Source organism: Panthera pardus, unplaced genomic scaffold (genome assembly GCF_024362965.1).
Source record: "Panthera pardus isolate Hobbes unplaced genomic scaffold, ASM2436296v1 HiC_scaffold_15, whole genome shotgun sequence".
In the NCBI taxonomy this organism is placed as follows: Eukaryota; Metazoa; Chordata; class Mammalia; order Carnivora; family Felidae; genus Panthera; species Panthera pardus.
Window position 1 is genome coordinate 32,700,912 of NW_026526710.1, and position 20,819 is coordinate 32,721,730.

At 40.0% G+C, this 20,819-nt stretch overlaps 1 protein-coding gene across 3 annotated transcripts in view; it reads left to right on the top strand.

Annotated features, from left to right (window-relative positions):
- L3MBTL4 (L3MBTL histone methyl-lysine binding protein 4) overlaps nucleotides 1–20,819 on the top strand; it is a 442,113-nt gene that overhangs the window by 270,327 nt on the left and 150,967 nt on the right. For all 3 annotated transcript variants that reach the window (XM_019418424.2, XM_019418426.2, XM_019418425.2), the window contains exon 14: nucleotides 7,518–7,620. In XM_019418424.2, the coding sequence (XP_019273969.2) occupies nucleotides 7,518–7,620 (103 nt within the window). The remainder of the gene's footprint in view (nucleotides 1–7,517; nucleotides 7,621–20,819) is intronic.

The window sequence follows — 20,819 nt, forward strand, 5'->3', positions numbered from 1 at the left end:
AACAGGACAGTCTAGGGAAGTGGTTTTGTCTTACTTGCTGTTAGACACCATATTTCCCTCTCTACCCCCCCATAAGGTTATCAGTTTAATTCAATTTAGTTTAGTTACCTGCAAACCAGATGTTTTTTTGTGTGCCAGTAATGCCTAAAATTTTTTCTACTCTTAAAATTCTGTGCTTCTGTGTTATCTATGAGGAGCTCTCCCAGTTTTTCCCTTCCACAAATCAAGAGTGTTTTCCAGATTTTTTGAAAGGTTAAAAACTGGGTTACAAAACAGGTTGGCATTTTATGAAGGCCTATGCTATTCAGTAATATGAAGAGCCTAGTTTTGTGTATTTAAATAGTTGGGTACAAATTGATGGCACGGATTTTTTTACTTTAAAATGCTGGGGTGACATATCTGAATGAGAGCTATCTCAAATCTGTTTCCCCCTTTGCTCTGTCATGTCAGCCATCCTCATCATGACTCATCATTACAGCCATGTGTCAGTCAACACCATTCACACTTTCCTCACTGCTTGTCCCCAGTCCTGCTGGGGGCTTATGTCAGCACATGCCAGATCTAAAATATTTCATGCACATATGTCGGATGGGACCATCTCATGTTACAGCAAACACCAGGTCTCCCTGATCCTGTGCCCATACTGAAACATGAGATCTAGTTTTTCTGGGATCCTTGTGTTATCAACCAGTCACCCACCATATTAACCTGTCTCTTACTTAAAGCTCAAAATGTGATAATGCATTTTATATTTGCAAAGAAAATCTTTGCCCACTGTTCTGCTGTCTCCTTTTGAATACTGAGCAGAGCCCAATAGAACATGTTCCACTTTTTACCATAACTGCTCCCTGAGAAACTGTGGGATCTATGAAAGGGCTTTCAGAAGGTCGTCCGTTGCGGCTACTCCTGTCTGTCTCACCTGTGCGTGGTTGTTTTCCTCCCCCTGGTGGAATAAGTATCATTATTGCAGCCACTGGTCCCTGGGACTCTGGCACATTTCTGTTCTTGTCCTGCATCAGGTGGATGGTTAGTTTGCCTTCCTCTGTGGATATTGCCATTGCTGTATTTTAAGGGTTTTTCTTGATCATCAGGTTAGGCAAAACAGCCACTTTTGTAGGAACCTTTTCTTACTCCTTTGTTGCATTTTCTTATCACAAAATTATTGTTCTATTTTACTTACGTATCATGAAATCTGACAGTCTGCAACCTAGTACAAGCAACCATGGTGTGTGGTTACATTATTTTCTTCTTCTGTTTGAGAAACGCATTATTATAGCACAGTGGATATTTATGGTCCTTAATTTCATTAGGAGATGAAGAATAAGGATGATTAGTCTATAATTTCAGTTTGAAAGGTATGCTTATTATTTGCATTCTCTAGCACTCAACAGTAATTATTACATTAAATCTTAACAAACTACAATATAAATTTCCTAGGGGCAGGGTGGGGCAAAAAAACCCAGGATCCTAACCTAAAAGTTTTCCATCCAAAATAAAGATAGTGAAATCTTAATTGTTTTAAATGGGAATGTGTACATATTTGAATAGTTTCCTTTATTTATTTCTTTTAAAGTCCAGATTTAATTCTGCCTGCTCCATTCTTAATCTCTGCTGATGCTCTCGAGGCCGGTTTTACTGAGAAAACTAGAGCGGTGGGTGGAGAACTTGGCCATCCTTCTCCTGTGGCCACTGGCACACCCTTCCTCTGTGCAGGCGCTTGCCTGGGCTCCCCGTTTCCTGAGCCTGGGGCAGCCGCTGCGCACATGGTGTGCCCACTCAAGGGTCTCTCCCACCAGTTTCACCCTCTCTCCCTACACTGTCAGATTTCTCTCTCCTGGAACATCCTCATCATGACTCAAAAATTAGAAGAGAAATACGTTTTCAACCGCGAACCCACTTTTATACTGCCTTTTATATTGAAACTCCTCAAAAAAGCTGTTTAAACTATCACTTTCGTCTTTTTCTCCTCCACTCTCCTTTGACCTTGAGTCAGGTTGTTGGTGCCCGGCTCCTGAAAATGGTCTCCATTCCGGTCCCCATAGCCCCATGCTGCACACCTGCAGCTGGGGAGCCAGGTCCCCTTTTCATGGCACCGTGGTCACAGCCACTGACTCGCTTTCTGGCACGCTGGCTGTGCGTCCTTCTCTGTGGAGCATGCTTGTCTCTGCCTGGCTGCACCTTCACAGCTCCTTCCTCCTGCCCTTTTAGTCTCCTTGAGCAGTGTTTCCCAGAGCTCAGTCCTCAGGCCTCTTGTCCTGCAATGACACTAACTCACCGTGGGATCTCACCTAGTCCGTGGCCTTGAGCACCAGGTGTAGATGCCTTGGCTGCACCAATACCTCTAGTCCCAGCCACAGGGCACAGCCTGCCCCAGGCCCTCTTCTCGAGCACTTCTCAAAGAACGGGCCCAGTGAGTGTGTTCTCACTCATTCATCAGCCCTCTCTGCTCTCCAGTGCCCCCGCCTAACCTAGAATGTCACTTTGGCCCATGGGACCTCATCTCTTGCCCCCTTTCCTTTGTGTGGCTCCCACCACACTGGCCTCCCTGCTGTTGCCCCAGGTTGCGTTGTGCCCTTACTCCACGTAGGGTCCTGCTCACGTGTCGGGACTTCTTTCCAGACTGCCGGCCTTAGGAGCATCCCCACTTCTGCCCCATCACTGTTCATGACTTGCTAGCACCATCACTGTGTGACGGTCCATCGTGTTTCTCATTTGAGTGTTTATTCTTTGGCACAAGCACCAGGGCTCCAGGGGGACAGGTCTCTCCCTTTGGTCTGCTGCCGTGTCCTTGGTACCCAAATCCTGTCTAGCACATAACAGGCACTCAGTATCTCTTTAAATGTGTGAATAACCCTCAGTGGCTACTCAAAAAAATAACTTAAAAAATAATACTAGGAAAATAAGAAGAAATAAGGTATCTTAACTTGTCTGTTATTAGTGACATTTACATCTCTCCCACTTTTCTGTGTGTCCTCTAGTGGATATTACTATCCCATGCTAAAGTCATCTGTCTATGAAACACTTGTTAAATGAATCAGGTTGAACGGAAAACTTTTTCAGCGGTGGGTAATTAGTGTTGAAATGAGGCTAGGAATGCTGCTGCTCGATCCTCGTGTTCTGATGCGGGCCAACACCAGCTTGGAGCTCACATGTGCACTTAAAGGAACGGATCATCAGCATCAGAATTGTCATTCTGCTCCCGGTCAGCTCTACACCAGATAAAATAACAATTTGGAGAGGGAACGGCTTCCTACTCAGAAAGAGGGCGATGAGCTCAGCCTCTAACCCACATGGAGTGGGATAATGAACCTCCCTGTGATGTTTTCACTCACATCACTCAGGGTCACCAGTTTGGGCCATTTTGAAATAAAGGACAGTTCCCCTTCTCATTTTCTAGAGATGGGTGCAATCTTTAGTTTATTGATTTTTCCCTTGAAATCTTATATCTTCTTTACATGACAAATAGGTCTAATGCCCACATGCAATTCTAGTTTTTGTTTTAGAAAAATTACTTAATTTCACAAAAGCAAAAACAAAATAAAATTGCCGTTTCATCGTGTGGACTTTTCAGCTGCAGGTAACACAAAAGTCTGTTTACAGTGGTTTAATCCAAGAGAGGGTTATTTGTCCTGCGTGACAGACTCTGATGTGGTGGGTCCACCCGGGCACGTCCCAGGTCCAGGTTTGTCTTCCTTTGTTCTCTGCTTTCTTTAGCTTTTGCTTTTGCCTTTGTGCTTGTCACCTCATCAGTTCCTACCTCTGTGTCCCACGAAGGTCAAAGAAGGAGAACTTGAGGGAGCAAAGCATCACTGGCATCAGCTTTACCCTTCTGCTTGGAAAGAAAAACATTTATAGACATCCTTATGTTGCCTTTCCCTTAGGTCTGACCGTCCTAGACAGTGTCAGATGACCACATCTGGATGTGAGAGGCTGGGAAAGCCAACCTGTCTAGCTGGGCACGTTGCCATCCTGAACCAAATCAGGGTTCAGTTGGCAAGAAAGAAGGGGATGGATGTTGGGTGGGAAATTACAGTGTCTGTTTATGGCAACCACGTAGTTCCATGTGAATGGGCTCCGCAAGGACATTTTACTTCCTGTATCATGTGAGTGTGACACAGTTCCCTACTCAGATAATTTACAGTCTACGAGGATATTTTCCATTTCGTTTTGTCTTTGCAAGAGGATCTCTGCCATTAGATTTACTCCTGCCTGAGTAAAATTTTCATAGAAGACTTGGAATAAATTAGGACTTATTCATGCTGCTTTATAGTAGCTCATAGTATTCAGGAATAGAAATCTAGAGATTGATTTTAGACACACTAAGCTCTGCATTAATTTATTCTTATTTATTACAGAGACTAGCCCACAGCATTGTGGTCAGTATATACCAAATAATGTTTAGTGGGTGTTAACTGTTGTCTTTATGATCCTTCCTCATTTGTAAAGCATACTTATTCGGTATCTATTGTGTGCCAGTCGCTGTTGTAGTGGGTTCTGGGGATACAGTGGTAGACACATTAGATACGGTCAATGTCCTCACTCTAGTGAAGGGAGACAGGAGATCAACAGATACACTAGGAAATTAATTTCAGTTAAAGTGGCAAAAAGAAGGCAAGAAATGGTAAAATGTTCAGAATGGTCTCTCTGAAAAAAATGATTTCAAGTTGAGAACATTTTCTTCTTGAGACCTAATTCTCTAAATATCCAAGTTACAAGGAAGATATTCTTGGTGAAAATGAAATTATTTTCTAGGGAAAAAAATATTAATTTTATCACGGGTTCCCTTATCCTAGAGGCGATAATATGAAAAATTGTTGAATTTACAGGTTTCTTTTCCCCAACAGATGGCTGTCTAATTCACCGTTGAGTCAACCCATTAAACTTCATCATACAAAATGTACCAAGGAAATTTTTAGATCCCATGCATTTTTATTGCATGTTCTTCTTGACTCCTTCTTTGTTTTGACCCTTGCTGTGGTTCTTAATGTAATAACTCTTCTCATGATAATTAAGGTGATACCCCTCCTTAAATATGTAACAAGGAGAGAAATGTGACCCCCATCAGGGCTCTGGAGATAAATGTGCATTGATAAAGATGTAAAAGATCACTCTAAGTCTTAGTCTAATCAAATGATAGTCCTGAAAAAAATACTGAGGAGTCTTCAGTGACAGTTTATCAGAATGTTGTCCACACAGAGCAACACCTGGGCTGACTGATGGAGAGCATTTGTTTGTTTATAGGTTTAATATTTCAGGACTTTGTGATGGTGGCCTTGGAAATGTATTGTGAAGCGAAGTTTGGAGAAAAGTCTACCTATAGTCTGTGTTTCTTTTTTACAGACTTTTAAAATTTACTGACTGACACAAACATACTTCTTAATTAGAGACTTGTTTACAGTTTTTAAACATAGATTCCTTGCGTTTGTTTAAAAATTGTTTCTTTTTTAAGGTTATTTCCATAAAGCTACCCTTGGATAGGGCAACTCTTACTTCTGTTTATCCCTCAAGGTGTTTTTGCAAAATTTTGAGAGCAAAATAAGTATCTAGGAAAGACTTGCTTGTTGCTCAGTAAACTTAATGAAAATGTACTTGAGGTATAAATATTTATTGTAACAGCCTGTAACATTTGTTGTATATATCCCGTGAGCTTGTATATAGCCAGTGAGCATCTATGACGTATAGTTGGTAAATGAGGCTATAGAAGTGGATGGCCCAGGAACATATCGTGAGGTTCTCTGACATTTTAAGGTTAACTAGAGGAGGGAGATCTGGCAAAGGATATAATGAGAGGATGCCCATATGCAGTCAGGGTGTGATGTCACCAAAGCTTGTGGACAATAACAACTCAAGAAGGGCGAGTGATTAATAGTCCAAGGCAGGGAGTGTGATACCTACTCAGCAGCGCATGTGGGGCTTAATGCGGAGAGCTCATTAGTGACCTCAGAAGATGGATCTTGTTTAAGAAGTGAGATGTGAGGAAGCAGAAGTCACTTCTTTGAGAAGTTTGTCTAGGAAGGGGAAAAGAGTAAAAACAGCTCCTGAAGGGGAATGTGGGGTCCCAGTAGAGTTTTACACTTTTCTTTTCTGTTTTGTTTTGCCTTTGTTTGTTTCTTTGTATAGAGGAGAAACTGGAGTTTGTTTAAATACTGGTACAAAGGATCTGGTAGTTCAGGAGTGATTAGAGTGAATGATAGCCTAAAGACCCTGGAGGATGAGGTAGATAAGACCCAAACATAACCGGTGAGAGACTTACCCTGGAGAGGAGAGAGTGCTCCCTGCGCCATGATGGCAAGGAAGGAGGGGAATGCTGTATGCTGAGGAGAAGCTCCTGCTTTCTCAGTGGAGGGCAGGCAAGCTCAGCCTGCCAAAGGGTGGGGGTTAACAGAGGCTTGGGAGAGTGGGGAGGGGCTAGGGTGACATTGGAGACAGTAGTTTGGGTAATGGTGAATCTGCAATGCTCTGTAATTTTTTCCAGAACTTAATCATGCAAAACACAGACCAGCAGGATAGTACCACTGACCCAGGGTTGGCTCTTTGTTTTCTTTTCACAGCCACTTGTCACAAAAGGTCAGCGAGGCAGGGGGTTTAAGTTATTTGCAACAGAGGGTAAATACTGGTTCGTACAATCTAAGACAAGGGAAGGGAGTTGTGATGGGAGAGGCTGAAGATGGGAGAGAAGGGAGTTCGTGGCCTGGAAACTCCCCTGATGTTGGTTGAAGCAGCAGCAGCAGCAGCTGGGCTACCTGAGCGAGCAATCTGGGAGGATGCGATTTTGTCATCAGATGGGCTGTTGGCTCAGTGCTTTTGGAAGCAGTGTCATTTTGGGTGATGACAAGATCCAGAGGGTTTTCTCTGGAGGGAGAGCAGCCTGAGGAGAATCACAGATCAGAGAAAGAGGGTTTAATTCCTGATAGTCTTTAGAGAGAGATTGCCTCTTGGGCTTGACAGAATTTATCTCTGGCCTATAGTATACCAAACATAGTATTAGTATTAGCATAGTGTTAGCATAGTGTAGTATGGGTTCTTTTTTTCAGCTAGCTTTGACAGCTACTTCAGTAAGCATGGGTGGGGCCCTGTTTGCTCTCTTTGGTGTGCCTCATTTATTAGCTGAGTTTCTGTCCATCATTTGGGGGAGCCCCTTGCTGTGGTTGAGTGGGAGTTTCAAGGGAACCACAAACCAGACCTCACCCTTTCACACTCTTATCTTAGCTCATGGTTATATTGCCTTTACCAGTGTTACCCTCTGAAAGAAATGAGCGAATGTTCTCATATTTTTAAAATATTTCAGTGCCTTTATGTTTTGGTCTGCCTCAGATATTAGTTGCATTAGTGTTATCTATTACAGCACTGATATTTTCTGCTAAATCATGTTATAAAACCTCACAGGTATCCAGTAAGTGTTTTAGTGATGGTTTGTGTTTAATTTGCAAAGTCTCAATGAATATCATTTACATATCTTAGTCTTTTTAGTTCTTTACTGAGGGTGTTTTCAAGGTATGTTCTTTTACTTCCTGAAGGAGCAAATGATGTGAAAATCCTTCCAGGTCAAGCTGTTTGTCCTACTCCAGGGTGCCGAGGAATAGGCCATATCCGTGGTCCACGGTATTCAGGACATCACAGGTAAAATTTTTTCTTGTTTAAATTATTTCAAGGCTGAATTGGAACATTATGCAGATTAGCAGCTGTAGGTAGCATCATAAATGACTCTCTTAGAGCCAGATGCCCTCCCATTATACTCCCTTCTCTGTGTTACTAAAGTCCCTCCTTGACATTTCCTGCTGCCCGCCCACCTCTGCCCTTCCTGGAGACTTGTTGGACCCCTGAGGCCTTGCCCAGAGCCACATCACTTCCCCCAGCCTCTGCTGACACTTTTCTAAGCCAGTGCCCATTCCATCAGATATGCTCACCATTCTGTGTCCCACCCCAGGCCTGAATTTGCTCCACACAAGTACTGAGTCCTGCTGTCTTCTAGAGCACTTCCGGAACCTCTTGCCCTTTTCCCCTTTTGTTTTTATCCTTCCCCTATTTTTTTCTCTATGTCTTAATCCTTTGGAGATGAGGTGATTCTGTGATAGAATATAAAATAATGAGTGTGAAGTTATACTGTAGCATATACCCATGTTTTTAATATTTCATAATAGTATATGGAGAATATGCATGTAAAGAAAAGTAAGTACAGATAAATCTGTAGAAGTCCGTACTGCTTTTTCTGTTTCCATCAGTTAGTAAAATAATGCATGGATGAATTATTCATATTGGTGATCTAGTTACAGAATATGTCAACTAAAAAAAGTTTGCTCAAATACACAAGTAAATAAAACAAATATCATAGAAAAGTATAAAGAGAAAGGAATACGTTATATAATGCGTGAAGCAAAAAAAAAAAAAATATATTTGTTTGAATAAAAGAGATCCAAATGGAAGTCCTGGCTTTATCAGGTGGTTGCAATCCTGGAAACAAGTGCTGAAAACAGTTCTAAATTAATCAAAGCAAATATTTCTATAATAAATAATGGTAAATACTCCCAAATAGTCTAAATGAACATATTATGTGTGTAAGTACAATATTAACACTTAAAAGTGTATCACATAGTATCCGTAAAAAAGACATAAAGACACGCAAACATCTTGGGTATGTGGACAAAGGTGTAGGACTTGCGGACCAGGAGAGTAGAGTTGAACCTGCTGGAGTTCAACAGGAGACCTTGTTATATTGTGTGGGGGAAGGAAGAAAAGAGAGTAAAGGACATACGGGAGGGAAGGGGGGCAGTTGCATCATTGGGAGAGGGCTCTCTAGTGTGTGAGGACCCTGTTGGGGCAGAGAGAGGCACTTTTCAGACATCCCCAGGGGTATATGGCTATGAAGAATCTTCCTCAGGCTTTTCTTGTGTGCTCGCTGTTTATTTGTTTGTTTGTTTAAATCTAGAGCTGCAAACTCCAATATGGTTAGTCACTAGTCATATGTGTCTGTTTAAATTAAAATTAACTAAAATAAGACAAAATTAAAACTTTAGTTCCTCAGTCACACATAGCCACATGTGCCCTTACTGGACGGCACAGGAAGTTCCGTGGAATGGGCCTGAGAGAGCTTACCATGTTCTGCTTTCTCATAGTAGATTTTTGAATGGAAGGTATTTCCTGATGAAATAACTGGTCACTTAGTGCTTCCTTCAAAACTTGAGTCATTATCCTGAAAGTCAGCGAGACCATAACATTGCAGTTGGTCTGTCCCTTGGTTCTTTCTGGAGTGTACCCTCCTGAGTCACTGGGGCTGAAATAACAAATACCACCCTGGACAGCTCCTTAAGATTGCTGTGTACCTCAGCCAAGGTCTCTTCTTCTACTTCATCACAGCTGACTTGCCTCCCACGCTGTTCCCATGTGTGCCTCTCTTGCCTCTCCCTGCTTGGATGGATCCTGAAAACACTGTGAACAAAGTCACAGTGGATGTGCTCCACTTTGTTCCAGCAACTTCCCAGAAGTTTTCTCATTCAGAATGACACAAAGAGGTCCAACTGTTGCTGTTGTTTCTAGTGTCTAATTATGAATAATATTGACAATGTACAACATGATTTCCTCCATCCACCAAGTAGCTTTTAAAGCTAGGCCTCAGAACTTTTGAAGAAACTAAAAGAATATGGAAGTAGAGTTTAAAGAAAGGCATTCTATGAACCTTAGGAGAAAAATGAAATACTGCAATATGTGGTTGAAGAATGGGACATTTTTTAGGAAACTAGAAGGCACAAGGCATTCTTTTTTGAGAGCTTACGATTCACAGGGCTATTCAGGAAACACCTACATGATTGGGTCTTGGCTCTTCTCCTACGATAGACCTTGTTGTGATAGTGCCAGGACTCCTGTAAGTGAAAGTCTTCAAAAGCTTAATGATTCCATTATCTCATAAAAGGAAAATAACAAACAATGAGTACCTGTGATGAGTTTCTCTCTAGAATGGAAAAGACAAAAATTAGACAACTGGATGATTCTTGAACTTGCATTTAGAATTTACAAGGCATTTACACTATCAACTAAATAAATCCTGACTTACTTATGAAAAGAGCAGATAGAAAGATCATTTTCAGTGACAGGTCTTGTCTTTATCAAGTTTAGTTTTGAGATGCTAGAGTCACTCATTGACTGACTACATCCATTTTCAGTTAATACATTGATTTATTTTTAAAACACCAACTCTTATTTTCAAATATCTATAGGTCATCCCATTCTAAATATCTTTGACTAAGTTAGTCAATGTACTGACATAACTATAACTTAATTTGCTTCAATTCTCTTGAACTAGTTGGGCAAGAGCTGTTTTGATAAATCATATTCTCTGGGGTTTATCTTCCTGTATTTCAATTATTGTAGTCTTAATTTTACATAGTTCTACAAGATGAAGAATATCCCTCTTCAGTATGTACCTTTGGTGGTATTTGTTGAGAATATTACATACACACACACACCTAACTTCACCTGCTGGGAATTTGCCATAACATACCCCAAAGTTGTCATTGTACATTTTGCTTCTTATATGTCAATGAGATGGTAAGCAGGAGATGAGAATTTTAAAATGCTGCATTCTCCCAGGACTCTAAATGTGCTGTTATACTCATCTCTAGCTTGAGTTTCCTGAAGCACGTAAGTTAGGCTTACATGCTCTAAAATGAAATCATTTTTCCTCTTGTCATAAACATACATACCTTTACCAAGTCGTCACCATTCTACAAAATGCTTTCTACAGTCTCTAGTCCAGAAGAGTTTTAGACAAATATTTTTACATTTAAAAAAAGAAGAAAATCATGCAGTCAGAAACCCCTCCAGCTTCACTAAGGCCTGTATGCAACAGCTCAATTGACTTCGGCTTCCAAAGCCTTGGGGAATGCTTGCAAGTGGAGAGCCATGTTACGGAAGACAGCGATTTCAGCTGCTCTTCTCGAAGATACTCCCAGGCAGCAAAGTGCTTGCAAGGAGTGAATCTTGTTTTTACCATTTTATGTCAGAAGTTCTGATTCTGATATTGAAGTTTCAGTGTTTTGAAAGGAAGTAAACAATGTTCTTAAAAGAAATTGTCAGCGTCTTGTTTCGTGCAACTGACAAGGAGAGCCGTGACATCAGGACATCACTGAAGACACTGAAAACAATACAGCACTTTAAGAGATCAGGTGGGCCTCTTGGTGTCCTTTATAGATGGATTTCAGACAGGTTTACTTTAGTTTTCATTAAAATAGTCAAGGGGTTAATATTAACAGTAATATTCAAAGCTGTTTGGAGTTCATGTAAAATCTGCATAAACCATTCTTTGAGAGAAATTGCATCAGTTCTTATCAGTGTGAAAATGAGACTGGGCACACAATTATCACACAATTTACATGTGATTTGAATGAATTTACATAGTGAATAAAATGAAGTAGGTGTGTTTGTTACCATAGAAATATTTAAAGATTACAATATTGGGACTACAAGATGTAAACTTACTTTAAGCCAGGGTCCAGGATTCGACAGGCAGTTGTTTTTTTTCTAAATGAGTAGAATGTAGACTTGGGAAGACTGGTCTACCTCTGGGTCGTAAAATGTACAAAAGTAGTTTATTTAGGAGCTAATAATTACATTCTTTATACAAAGAGTCGGGTATTGTTACAATGTAAGGACCTCTGGCCCTGATGTTCCTGTGTGGGTCCAGGACATACACTGCTCATGTCACACCGTAAAGGACATACTAGAAAAGGGGCATCTGCTGCTCAAAAGTGAGGGTGTCTGGTAAAATCTAAGACGTTTTTGGTGATTTTCATGGAAACTTATGGCACAATGCCTCTATTCAAGATTTATCTAGAATCGTTTTGCCAGTAGTGTATATGTGTGTGTGTGTGTGTGTGTGTGTGTGTGTGTGTGTGCGCGCGCATGCACATGTGTACCAGGAATGTATTAATGTGTGGTATGTGTGTGAATGTGTGTTTATATGGTATGTGCATATGTATGTGTGGTGTGTGTGTGTTGGGGGGGTGGGTGCAGTGGGTATGTGTGTGTGGTACAGTGTGTGGTCTGGGGTGTGTGTGTGTGTTTGTGGGAAGTGTGCTAGGGTATATGTGTATGTGTGGTGTGTGTATATATATATATATGTGGTGTATATGTGTGTGTATGTGTATGTGGGGGTGTGCTAAGGGTGTGCATGTATGTGTAGTATGTTGTGTGCATATGTGTGTGGTGTATTATGTGTGTGGTGTGTATGTGGGGTGTGTATGTGGTATGTATTTATGTTTAAGGCTTCAGGCAAGCCTGAGTTGGACTTCCAGACCTACCACTTAGTATGAACTTTAGAGCAAATGACAGTACTGTTCTCCACCTCAGTTTTCTAATCTGTAAATGGGTGGCTCTGCAAAAAAAGAGGTTGAGTTCACAATAAGGTTAAAGCAGGCAGAAGCCTTTATTCACGGTTTGGTACAGAATCATACTATTGAAAGCAGAACTACAGGAAATATAAGGAGAAACAGTATGATAGGAGACTTGAACTCCTCCATTTCAGACTACGATAGATTACTTAGGCAAACAGTAATACAAATCTACAGAATCTGAATAACACGATTTTGAAAAGGAAGAAGATTGACTGAAAGATATATATCAAACTGAAAGCAGAATAAACTACTTAAAAACACTTTTAAAAACTCAACTATTAGGCCACAAACAATAAATTCTGAAAAGCAAAACAGTTCAGACCCATTCTCTGATCAAATGCAGTAAAAGACGCTGTTGAGAAAAACTCCAGTCAACTCAGAAGACATGCAAAAAAAAAAAAAAAAAAAGAAAAAAAATCACAAATCAGAAGCAAATCATAGGATCAAAGGACAACCCAAACCTGAATCTCAGAAAATCTGGATTTTGCGTAATGAGAACACTAAGGATACAAACTTTTAGGATATCGCTGTACCTATGCTCAGAGGCAAATTATACCCGGCTGTTAGAAGGAGGAGGGACAGGAAAGTATTCCCCACCCTGAGAAGGCACTTTGAGAGCTAAAAATGAGGCAGGCCACTCCATCATTCCACTTACAGAGTTCTGTTCAGTACCTTACTGAGGGGGACCGGCCCTGCTTGTGTCCAGGCGCCGGACAGCTGATCCCCGCCCCTATTCTCTACCAGGTCTGGACCTTACATCTCCGCTTTTATAGAGGAGGGGCGTGGTGGTACTTTCTGTCTGCCAGGGACCTGAGGTGGGGCCTGGAGGAGAAGGATCTGAGAACCAGGGTGCCCCAAGAAAGGGCCCAGGGGCACGCTCCTGGGCTTCATGTACCATTGCTCTGACTGCGTAGGTACTGGCTTGTTTTAAATCTCTGATCACCCTTTTGGGGCGCCTGGGTGGCTCAGTCGGTTAAGCGCCCGACTCTTCATTTCGGCTCAGGTGGTGATCTCCTGATCTCACAATTTATGAGTGAGCCGTGCGACGGGCTCTGCGCTAGCAGCACAGAGCCTCGGGATTCTCTCTCTCTGTCTTTTTCTCTCAAAATAACTAAACATTAAAATGTTTGTTTCAAATCTTTGATCACTCTTTTAATTGGGGCTTGTGGAACTACTGGATCTGGATCTCACAGACCTATCTCCTGCCATTCTTAGAAGTAGGTCTTCCTCTTCAAGGGTAGCATTTCCCGTGCTGTCCTGTCTCGTGGGTGGGTTTTGAGCCAACGGTCCCTGGTTGCAGGGCAGTGGGCCTCTGCACACAAACCCCTGCCTCTAGCCTCTGAGCCCTGGCAGCCTGCGGCGCATGCTCTGACTCTGCTAGGGCCCTCCCCCTCTGGCGCTCCTCTCAGCTGCAGTGGGGCCCCTCGGGTGGTCCACCCCTCGCGTCCCCACACTGGCCACCTTCCCTACCTTCTGTCCCGGCCCTTCTGAGTGACCCACACAGCCACGTTCCTGGGGCTCACCTGCCTCCTGGAATTCCCTTTGCTTCCTTGCTCTTTCTGTCACATACTTTCTTTCCTGCCTTTCAAGTCTTTTCCCTGGTTTATTTTCTCCTAGCTTTTTGGGGTAGGATTTGTGGGAGGTAGTTGGGTTTTATATATATATATATATATATATATATATATATATATATATGTATATATGTATATATATATATATATATATACACACACATATATATATAACAGATATATATAGAATAGATCTATAGAACAGATATTTATAGAACAGATATTTAGATATTTATATAACAGATATATATATATAGATATAGATATAGATATAGATAGATAGATATATAAAATATCTGTTATCTCTCCTTAACCATAGTTGTTTACTTGTGGATAGAATTCCAGTTGGAAACCTTTTTCTTCAGAATATCGAAGGCATTGCTCCATTTTCCGTCCATTTACCAGAAGTCAGCTGTCATTCAAATTTCACATCAGGAAAGGATTGGTCACCCTCTTCCTTCATCCTGCCCTTTGCACGAATCTCATGCCCTGGACATTTTCAGAACCTTCTCTGTATCCCTGGTGTTCTGAACTAAGTTTTCGTTCAGAGGTTCAGTCTGCAAACTCATTTCTTTTGTTTCTAGGAAATGTTTCTATGATACTTCTGGAGTGATACCCTCTTTTCTGTGTGCTCTGCTTGCTTTCCTGCACAAGTGCTTGGATGTTCTCCAGCTTAAAATCCCCTTTCTTTTGTTCTTTTCTATGGAATATCTCAACTTTGACTTGCAATTCTTTGATTAAAGTTTTTAAATGCACTATGACTTTTTTCCCGTTTCTCAGAGTGCATCCTTATTTTCTGATTCATTTTTAATTGCGTCCTGTTCTTTTTTAAAAATATTTTTAAGTTTATTTATTTTGAGGAAGAGAGAGACAGGGAGAGCGAACAAGCAGAGGAGGGGCAGAGAGAGAGAGAGAGAGAATTCCAAGCAGGCTTCACACTGTCAGTGCAGAACCGAACTTGGGACTTCATCTCACGAACTGTGAGATCATGACCTGAGCCTAAATCAAGAGTTGGATGCTTAACCCATTGAGCTACCCAGGTGCCCTGATTGCATCCTGTTCTTGTTTGATGGACGTTGTGTCCTTTCTTTACTCTCTGACAGTATATGAGACTATTGTTTTCTTGCCCCCTGCATCTTTTTTTTTTTTCAGGTACTTGTTTTTTGTTTTAGAGAGAATGTGCATGCATGAGCGAGTGTGAGCAGGAGGAGGGGCAGAGGGGGAGCGGGGAGAATCTTAAGTAGGCTCCACACTCAGTGCAGAGCCCGACTGGGGCTCGACCCACGACCCTGGGATCATAACCTGAGGGAAATCAAGAGTTGGAGGCTTAACCGACTTGAGTCACCCAGATGCCCCGGCACTTGTGTTTTGACTTGGGTTTTGGTGGGGTTGGTTGGCCTCTTTCTGTTACGTGAACGACATTTCCCTAATCCCAGTAGTCCTGTGTGTTCACTCTTGAGAGCGAGGCACCAGAAAGCTGGTACACAGCTTTGTATGCATGCTTGGGGCCTGCCAGCTGGTGAGCTCCATCCACTGGTCAGGCAGGGACAGAGCCAAGGTCGAGGAGACCATCACCAGCAGTGAGCCTCCTCTTCTGAGTAAGTTCCTTCCAACAGACATGATGCTTCCAAACATTTCCTAAGTGCTTTTATGCCATCCTCTCCCTGCGGACTCTTGGCTCTCACCTGATCCATTTTCCAGCTTCAAAAAATGTGTTGACTTACGTGCTATCATTTTTTCTCTTATGCTTTGTGTTTATGCATTTATACCTTCTCATTGTTTTATTTAGTAACGAGAGGAGGGACTTATCATCAAGGAGAAAGGATAAATTCAATTTTCCAATCTGCCATTTTTCTCTAATGTATTTTTAAAACTTGGTTTACTCCCCAAATAATAATTTAGCTAATAGTATATAACTTTATTTCTAACTCTTTGTTGTTCCACCTTATCATAATTGCACCTTCTTCTTGGTATACATAGAAAATAAAAGATTGTGTAAACTGACTTTTTATTTAGCTTGGCTCTGTAAATTTTATGAATTTATAATGGCTGATTGGAATACTATGTTTAAAAAATTCTCAAAGGCATGGTTTTAATTTCATATGCACAGTACTTCTTATTTATTGTCGTCTACAGTTAAAACTTTATCTTCCCAAGACAGTGCCTTTGTGACATGTGTTCCCTTTATCTGACTCCTTTGTCACTTGGCCTGTCATTTTCTTTGACTTTATGTAACCACATGGTGAAATTGAACTGGGTAGAAGTTTAAAAACAAACTTGTAGATGTGTTTTTACTTTAATAAGTAAAAAGAAAAAGAGTATCTGACTTTAGATAATACTTTTAATTCTCAAAATGACATGATTGATTACCCAGTTTAGTAAAAGCATTGATAAAGTAATGAAAGATCAGCCGTGGGTCTTTAAATCACTTCTGTCCATTACTTGGAATTATTGAAGGTTAATGTATATGTCTGATTTTACTCATTGGGAAAAAATTATGTAAGAATTCTGATTTTTTCCTTCCTTTAAGGAAGAGGATTGCATATGGAATGCTTAGATTTATAGCAACTGAGGCATTTATTTCCAAAGTTACTATATTCTTTGACATACTCTGTGGATTTTATCAAGTATAAAGTTTCCAATTCCATGAGTTTCCAAGGTTGTAGTAACTGTATCTTTACTATGAGGAAAGTAGATGTGACTTTAGTTTATTTCTCTATGAGATCACTTTATGGCAATTAATGGGAGGACAAAATGATAATGTCTGGTAATTTTAAGTCACCTTAAAAACAAAATCAAAGTAAAAATAGATGCAGAAAAAATCCATTCTCTTAGAGATAATACCATGTAAGTTATTTTTGAATGGATACCATTTCATTACAGAATTAATCCACAGTCAATAGTAAAATTTTGGATAATATACAGAAGCATTCAAGAATAAATAAAAACCACTCATATTCCCACTACAAACTTATATGCCTTAAATGTGTTTCATTTTTCAGGCTTTTTCGTATGTGTGTGTATGTATGTATATGTGTGTGTGTGTGTGTGCGCGCGTGTGTGTGTGTGTGTACACATACACATACACATTTTCCATGAGTAAAATCAGACAGGATATACAATTTATTGCTACTTGTTTTTTCAATAAAAGATCAAATAGTTTCTCCTTTTGTTAAAAATTTCTCAGATACATTAACCAGATATTATTTAGTGCAAAGGCTTTATGACTATTGCCTCTTTGTGTTATGGATTCTGTATTAGTTAGAAATGACTCTTTATCTGTATTTTTCCCTGACCCCCGCATTGTCTTATATTAATAGTGCCAAAGAGAATTTTTTTTATTTTGAGAAAATATTTGCCTGTTCTTTATTTTTAGCCTTTCATGTCATTTTATTTAGATACGCTTTTTGCAAAAAGCATATAACTGTCTTAAAAGTAAAATCCTAACTAAGAGTCTTTTCCTCTTGTTAACAGAGTTTGACCTATTTGCGGTCATTGTTATAATTATTATATAAATTGTGTATATTCCAACTTGTTTTGTGCCCTAAGTTTTTGCCTTCTTTTTTTCTTTTTTAATGATGGTGGTGGGGAAGGGAAGTGACCTTCCTTCATTCTTCTTTTCCAGAGCATTTTGTTTGTTGATGATCCCTAGTTTAAAAGGAAGGCTTCTAGTTTCTCTAATGGTTATTCTTAAGTTTTCCAGTGTGCTTCTAAAACTACATTTATGTAACTATCAAAGTCATAGAGCATTAATCTGGCTTTTTTGTGAAACTTGAAACAATAAATGCTTTTCTTTTTTCCCTAATCCAACATACCCACTTATATTAATTGAACTTGTGATTCGTTACAATACTCTTTTTTCTTTTCAGTTTTTAAGCAATAAGGATCAATTCTTGGAAAGAGCAAAAATGGGCAAACAATTTTACAGTCATACTTAAAACAACCATGTACTCTTATGTCTATATATTTTACTGGTTCTGGTGGTATCCTCAGCCCTTTTTATAGTGCAGTTTTTGCATTTGTAAAAGTTTTAAGTTGAATTCCAGTGTTAGTATACAGTGTAATATTAGTTTCAGGTGTGCAATATAGTGATCCAACACTTCAATACATCACCCGGTGCTCCTCACAACAAGGGCACGCCTTAATCCCCATCACGTGTTTATTGATTTAACATTTTCTTTTCAATTTTTTTTAACGTTCATTCATTATTGAGAGACGGAGCGTTAATGGGGGAAGGGCAGAGAGAGAGGGAGACACAGAATCCGAAGCAGGCTCCAGGCTCTTGAGTTGTCAGCACAGAGCCTGACATGGGGCTTGAACTCACGAACCGTGAGATCATGACCTGAGCCGAAGTCAGATGCCCGACCCACTGAGCCACCCAGGCGCCCCTGATTGAACATGTTTTGTTATTTGTTCTGGCACAGTTCTTTTCAAGGTTTGTTTTCATTTGTCTGTGGCGCCTCTGTATCATATTTAAAATATTTGTGCATCGTACCCATGAAATCAGTCTGAGAGGGGACAGAGGTCTTAAGCCCAGAGCTTTTCCTTCAGAGCTCCATCAGCGTTACTTCATATCACTTTCCGGTTCTTGTGCCATGTGGGCAGAGTCTAATGCTGGCCCCATTGATGGTGGCGGAGGTAGTCTGCACTCCTTTTGTCGAAGGTTTCCTGTAGAAAGTCTTTATATGTTTACATATATATGAAATTTAAAATCCCCCTGCATGTGTCTAGATATGGTTTCCTTCTTTTTGAGTTTACCTACATTACTATATGTTCTTTCACAGCTTTTAGAGCAGAGCCCTCTTTCATCTCCTATCGCATTTCTCCCAGTATTTTATAAGGTTTTGTTTGTTTGCTGTCTGTATTCTTCTCTCCAAAATTGATGTTAAATGACATTGGATCCTCTGCCTCTGCCCTTCGTGTCTCTCATTTTTTCTCTCATTGTTTTCAGTTCTTCATTCTTTCCCTCTGCATCCTGGGGCACAGCTGGTTTGATTTGATCTTTTGTGCCTACATGCGGGGGTTGTATGCACCTCCCTGCCAGCTTTCCCAGCCCCTCTTCATTCCTCTCCATCACCATGAGGCTCCTCTAACCAGCCATTAGGGAAGACATTTCAGATGCAAGATTCTTAGCTGATCCTGACACATAATCATCCCTTCACTGGAGAGTTTCATTTCTCCATTTATTTTTTCAAAATAAAAAGTTTCAAGTGCATGCTGCCCTTCATTAAATGTAACTTAAGAAGATTCCTTATAATTTCAAGTGGTTGGACAAAGGGTAAGTTCACATCATCTCTGGGCCTCAGTTTTTCCATCTGCAAAACGATGATTGGACTGTGATTTCTCATTTCCTTGTTAGTTACATTACCTACCATATTGTTTACTCTAAGTGACATTTATCAAATTAATCATCTTAAGAGCTAAAGCATACTGTCTGGACAGAACTTATTCCAATTGCAAGGAGCTTACCCATATGTGAATTTCACTGTTAAATGTGAATATCTTGAGTTCAGGATCTATATTCCAAACGCAAGGCCCATAACTACAAAACTATTGCTAGCAGAAAGAACTGGGTTGGAATATCTGGTTTCCTAAAGACACCTCAAGAATCAAGATTAATATTCCTTCCATTATTTGCTGGGCACAGGGGAAAAGAATACGATTCCACAGTCAGTTTTCTCTGACTTCCTGGAGTTACTCAAATTGTCAAAGAATTTGTTCTAGCTAATCTGAATGCATAAGAAAGTCTGTAATCCAATTTAAAATGGATTTTTCCTCCAAGAAATAACATCCCTAAGACTAGGAAGTTTGTCACTCACTGTGGTTCCTTTCTTATAGATATGTCATTCACTATATCAATGTGTCTTCTTTTGGAGACTCTTAACTTTTAGATAAAACACCATTATTAAAAGGTAGCATAGCAGAACCTGTCTGCCTTTTGTGTATGAGGATAATGTTGATAGTACAACTATTTTGGGAAATTACTTGCAATGTAGACAATAAGATGGACTAAGGTTGATACAGAAGTTGAATGTTGATGTTTCTCCTTTGGAAAGAGCCTCTTGTACAAGATAAGAATACCAATTAATAACATGTTATATTTACATATCATTTAACCACTTACAGAATGATTTCACATGCATTATCTTATTTAATACACAAGGCAGCCGTATGATGTAAATTTTGTTATCTCTATTTTATGAATGAAGAAAGTGAGTCTTGGACAAGTTGTGTCCTCTCCTCATGGCATAGCTGGTAAGTGGCTGATGTTCAATTAAGTGTCTCCTAACTACTGCCAGATGCATATGTGGAACTGGGGTGGTAGTTGAAGTTTTGTCTTTCATTTGTAGATTAGGAAGATTTAGGTCAGAAAGGGAAATGATAATACTAAACTACACACAAACTTACTTCATCTGGATAATCACCTGTTAAGGAGACTGTTAAGAAAAGTTTTCTCATGAGGGAAAAGCAATATAAAATGATCTCCAGGATTCCTTCCAAACTATACATTTTTTATTCCTACCTCCAAAATACACATACACACACACGCCCACACACACAGGGCAGGGGGATCTTAAAGACAATTTCAGTTGTTACTCATAATTTGCTACAGAAAATAAAGAAGAGTATAAGCTACCTGAATGTTTGCCTCTTCTCTGGTATGTAGAGCTGTTAAAATACTCCTTGTAAAACCTGAACTATTAATAAAAAACTTACAAGTCAGAAATCTGAAATAAGGACTCAGGTTGTGAAAATATTAAGCTAGGTATGATGATTTTAATTACTCCTTTGTCTCAATTATTCTCATCTTGATGATATAATAAGTACAGCATCATACTCTAATTTCTGTTATTATAATTCT